At 36.5% G+C, this 5529-nt stretch overlaps 1 protein-coding gene across 2 annotated transcripts; it reads left to right on the plus strand.

Moving 5' to 3' along the window:
- Positions 1-606: 606 nt before the first annotated feature.
- Positions 607-4173, plus strand: ESK1 (trichome birefringence-like protein (DUF828)). 2 transcript variants are annotated; one of them, XM_077380909.1, is made up of 7 exons: positions 607-740; positions 845-1410; positions 1509-1680; positions 1850-2049; positions 2144-2302; positions 3336-3474; positions 3728-4173. In XM_077380909.1, exons 2-7 carry the CDS (start codon positions 890-892, stop codon positions 3935-3937), a joined length of 1401 nt encoding a protein of 466 aa, XP_077237024.1. In that variant the 5' UTR covers positions 607-740; positions 845-889; the 3' UTR covers positions 3938-4173. The 2 variants fall into 2 exon arrangements, with proteins under 2 accessions (XP_077237024.1, XP_077237023.1); XM_077380908.1 differs by lacking the exon at positions 607-740 and having other exon boundaries at positions 753-1410.
- The last annotated feature ends 1356 nt before the right edge of the window (positions 4174-5529 follow it).

Here is a 5529-nt window from a genome sequence, read left to right on the forward strand (position 1 = left end):
TTTTCAAATCTTAGGGTCACGGTTGCTATTGTATGTTTTTCTTTGCCCCGAGCCAATCCGAACCCAAGAAAACCATATGAAGATCTACAAGATCAACGAATTGGATTACAAGTGAATGTTTCCAACAAAAAATTGGTGAGAAGATCACGTAGTTTGACTATCCAATCAACTGTACTGTAATAGCTAACGTGAGAAGTGTAAATATAAATAGATAAATAATATCAGCACAACCATGTTTTGATATTTGCACTAGCTCATCTTGTCTTTTATTATTCAAAGAGCAGTCAAAGGTTATTACAGTTCCCAAAAAGCTCTTCACAAGCCATTAAAAAGAAAAGACAATCTATGTTTGTGCAATTATTAAAACTTGGTTGTGCTGATATCATTTCCTCAAAAATATGGTGTGTAATTAGAAAAAGGGAGTAGAGTTATCATTAATTCATAATATCATTTCCTTTCTATGTTAAAAGAAAGAAAATAAGCCATGTAAACAAAGAAAAATCAAGAAATTGATTTTCATAATCCGTTTGGTTCTCTGCGTATCTTGTACTTGTCATTTTTGAAGCTTTCATTCTACTCTCCCTTGTACTTCTCTCTCTCTCTCTCTCTCTCTCTCTCTCTCTCTCTCTCTCTCTCTCTCTCTCTGTTTCTTCATCATCTCAATTCGCTAAAGTAGTTACAGCAGATTGGAAAAGGAAAAACAAACTCTCTCTGTTTCTTTTCCACCACAAACAAATTTTGTAAGAAAACATCATCTCACCAAACCCATTAACCAAACCCATTTATTCTTCCCTTCCAATCTATCCTTCTCTCACGCTAACCTTTCCATTTTTTCCCCATGCAGGCACCTCGCCGGAAAACATCTCTCCCCACATCAGAACCCACCGGAATGAAGCACTCCGGCACCCTCGCCCCCCCTCGGAAGAACAACAATCTCTCCATCGTTGTAGTAGTCTTCTCAATCTTTCTCTTCGCGGGTTTCATGTATAATGAAGATGTGAAATCCATAGCTGAATTCCCCTTCTCTAGACCTAAACCTACAAACCCAGTTCAAGAAACCAAGGAAATAATTTCCACCAATTCAAGAATCAAGAAAACTCCAAAGGAAAATTTGGAACAAACCCAAGAACCAATCAATGTGGAAGTGATAGTGGTAAAACAAGATGATGATAGAGGAATTCAATTACCAGTTTTCAAAGAAATCATAGAAGAACCCGACGAGGACGTAAACGTGCCGGAAAATTGCGATTTATTCGCCGGAGAATGGGTTTTTGATAACATTTCTCATCCGATATACGTAGAAGATGATTGTGAATTTCTCACTTCTCAAGTTACTTGCATAAGGAATGGGAGAAAAGACTCTATGTATCAAAATTGGAAATGGCAACCACATGATTGTTCTTTGCCTAAGTAAGAGTTCAAATTTATTTCTTGAATTTTGATTGTTTTAATTTTATGGTTTGTTGATTTTTCTTTGAAATGGGGTTTTTGTTGTTGTTGTTGTTAAGGTTTAATGCAAGATTGATACTTAAGAAGCTTAGAGGCAAGAGGCTAATGTTTGTTGGGGACTCATTGAACCGGAATCAATGGGAGTCTATGGTTTGTCTCGTTCAATCGGTCATTCCTCCTGGCAAGAAGAGCTTGACCAAGAGCGGTTCTCTTTCTGTTTTCAAAGCTGAGGTAAGAACCGGTGAGAACCGGGTATGAATCTGTTTGAACCGGTCACTAACAAAACTGTCCGGTCTGAACCGGCCGGTCTGGATTTTGAAAATATACACCTAAAATTTACTTCTAAGTTCTAATATGTGATTTTTATCCCCTTTTTTTTTTTTTTTTTTGAAATGGGTAGGAATATGATGCTACGGTGGAGTTCTATTGGGCACCATTCTTGGTGGAATCAAATTCGGATGATCCGACGATGCACAGCATTTTAGATCGAATTATCATGCCCGAATCGATCTCGAAGCATGGGAGAAATTGGGAGGGTGTAGATTTCTTGATCTTTAATACGTACATATGGTGGATGAACACTTTTAAGATGAAAGTATTGTAAGAATTCAAATGCTTATAATCGCAAAAATGTGTTTCGGATTGTTAATTTTGTAATGGAATTTGCTTAATTTCTATGTTTTCTTATTGAAAGGCGAGGATCGTTCGATGATGGAGCAACGGATTATGATGAGATCGATCGGCCGATAGCCTACGATCGGGTTCTAAGGACATGGGCCAAGTGGGTTGATGAAAATGTTGATCCAAAACATACATTGGTGTTCTTCACCAGCATGTCTCCACTCCATATCAAGTAAAAAGCTTAAACCCATAGATCTCCATTTTTCTTTTTCTTTTTTCAATTTTCAATTTTATAATCTTAAAATGTTTATTTTATAATAAATAATAAAACATATTTCATGTACTCGTGCCTATGAGCTACTTGTGACAATAGTCATTAGACTCTATTTTTTACTAAAATATTTTATTTGTTTGTGCTTTTATTAAAACTTTAATCACTTTTAGTAAGAAAAACACTATAATTAAACAGTTATTAGCAAAAAAATTAATAGTTTTAAAGTTGACCAGTGAGCAACTTCATCAACACATGTTTGGTGTAGAATGGAACTTAGGGGTATCAGCAGAGATCCTTTTCCTAAGGACCGATTTGGTGGCTCATGGGACCCACCAAAAGGTATGCACCAAATATGTGCACTTGTACTATGAAAAAAAATGGTCAAGAGGTGGGCCCACATGTTCAATAAACAAAAATTGTACATCTGGCACGCCACACATATGCCCTTATATTTTTCTATATTTTTCGATAATAATAATAATAATAAATTAATATTATAAATTAATGAAATTTCTTCGAGAAAACCAACCACTATGTGATTAATTTATAAGAGAGGGCATAATGGTGATTATTTATAAATTGTAAGATAATAGTAAATTATTTTCAGACCACTAGAAACAAAAAATAATTTCTTAAAAATATCCACGTGTTTGTTTCTACTGCAGTTTTATGGATTTCATGCTCATCACACTCTCAAAAAATAAATAAATAAACCAGCATTTCATAAATTAGTCAATGGTTAGGTTATGATTACGCTGTCGAATCTTGATTTAAGTAAAACAGATTAGGTATTAGGCTCAACTGCCCAACAGATGATGGCCCCGCCGACAAATGACAACAGTAGATCAAAGATCAAAAAGTTGTTAACTGTGTTTTCTTCCTGGAAAATCTTCATTTAATGATCTAATCAAACCCAAATTCAACCTAACATTGTTAATTTGACGATTAGGCTGTGGAAATTTGTTCTTAATGATGGATTACTGTACTGTAGGAGTGAGGATTGGAACAACCCGCACGGGATCAAGTGTGCCCTGGAGACGACCCCGGTGCTAAACATGACGAGCCATTTGGAGGTGGGCACAGACCGGCGGGTCTTTGCGGTGGCAGCTAACATAACCCAATCGATGAAGGTGCTGTGAAACAATCAACTACTCTAGATGGTGTTATTTAATCATTTGTATACTTAAACACTCCCCCTCACATGTGGCCCCTCTTCTTTTGGGTCATTTCTACACGTAAATTTTTAATATCAGAGAGTCGTTGGGTTTCGAACCCTTGACATGGCCTTGAGGCAATATCTCTATTGCCATGTTAAACAACAAATTAGTCCAAGAGCTTAAGCTATTATAGATGTGTTATTTAATCATTTGTATACTTCAACAGGTGCCTGTATATTTCCTCAATATAACGACACTCTCCGAGTACCGGAAGGACGCCCACACATCGGTGTACACAATCCGGCAGGGCAAAATGCTCACGCCGGAGCAGAAGGCGGACCCCGCCAATTATGCGGATTGTATTCATTGGTGTCTTCCTGGCCTGCCCGACACGTGGAATGAGTTCCTATATGCACGTATTGTGTCCCAGACGTAGCAACGGTGTTCTACGTATTTTTTAATTGTTTTTTTTTTTTTGGTAGAGCTGGAATTTTATTTTATTTTTGGTTCATTCTATGGCAGCATACGAAGCCTCTGTAAAATGATTTTCATTGAGGAAAGACTTGGGGGAGTAATGCTTGCCACCATGTAATACGCCTCCCTTAAATTGTAAAATGATTTTCAATGGAGATGAATAAAAGAGAAGTCCAAAAGAATGATATTTGCATATAATTCTACCTAAGAATTGGGGAAAATTATTGATATCCTATAAATACTATGGCTTTTCTTCGCATATGTGCTCGGTGATCATGATTGTTGATCTGATGGGCCATCATAGGGTGACCCAGTGGGTCTTGGTCTGATGCCAAGATTGAGTTGTGTAAAAATCTACGGCTTAAAATATCTTTAGGATCCATTTTTCATTACGATTGATCGAAGATCTAGAATCATCCGATAAGGGTCCGCTCACATGTGATCAAAACTATTGATCGGACTGCCTGACACAAGTCTAGCCAGATGTTGATTGGAAAATCCTACCCCCTTGATCTATAAGGCCATGTTTAGGGTTAAAATGTTGATATTTGTAGGCCTTAATCTTACGGATGGTTTATTTTCTGAATTTTACAGGGTGATTTTGTACATCAGCTGTCAACTTGCTTATTCTTAAAGTAACTAGGGCCAAAAAACAGGTGTTAAATACACTCTTCAAACACCTACCAATGGTGGGTCCAAAATGATTACTACATTTGAAACCAAACTTGACCTTCTATTAAAGGATGATGGAGGTCCCAAGAAACCCTATGGATGTTCTCATTCTAATTCTCCACCTTGTAATAACTTTACTATGTTAATGGCTAAAATTGACATGGCACCAAAAACCTTTGAGCTTTTGTCTGGTTAAAAGGTCTAGACAACTCTAGAACCTTCAATGTGAAGAAAACCCAACTACAAGCAATCCCACATGCAGATGAATGAGGAAGAAAAGGATAGGAAGTTGGGATGTGGAAAGGATCCTTAGATCTACTGGCTTTGGTTATAGTTACCAAACACTGGCATTTGCCAATGTTTTGACTTTTAAGGCTTTTATTCCCCTTTTATTTCAAGGCTTACTGTGAATCCCTATTTGGAAGATGTTCTTCTTAGGCCTTGTTTGGACTGCAGGAATTTTCTAGATAAGTTTGGACTGGAAAAATATTTCTAAAATTTCCTACCTCTTTCATCAAATGAAAATAGATAACTTCTCAATTTTAATTAGCTGGGGCTTCAATTTATGATGATAAAACAAAAATTATATCATTTCCTCAAAATTGTGGAAAAAAATTCTTAAGAAAAATTTCCATTTAAAATATTTTCCTGAATCGAAACCGGGCCTTCGGTTTTATTTTATGTATTTTTAATGACATTTAGGGGCCGTTTGGATACGCGGATTTTAGAATCCAGGTTTTTAGTTTGAAAACAATGTAAAAGAGGGTTCATGATCAAGCTGTTGTCTGCTATCCTGACAGCATTTCTTGAATTTTAAGTGAGAAATTCAGGTTTTAAAAATTTCTCCTGCATTCCTGAGATTTCTAAAACCTGGAAATATGA

This window comes from Tasmannia lanceolata, unplaced genomic scaffold (genome assembly GCF_043159265.1).
Source record: "Tasmannia lanceolata isolate RefF3 unplaced genomic scaffold, GAP_Taslan_0.1 ptg000006l, whole genome shotgun sequence".
NCBI lineage: Eukaryota > Viridiplantae > Streptophyta > Magnoliopsida > Canellales > Winteraceae > Tasmannia > Tasmannia lanceolata.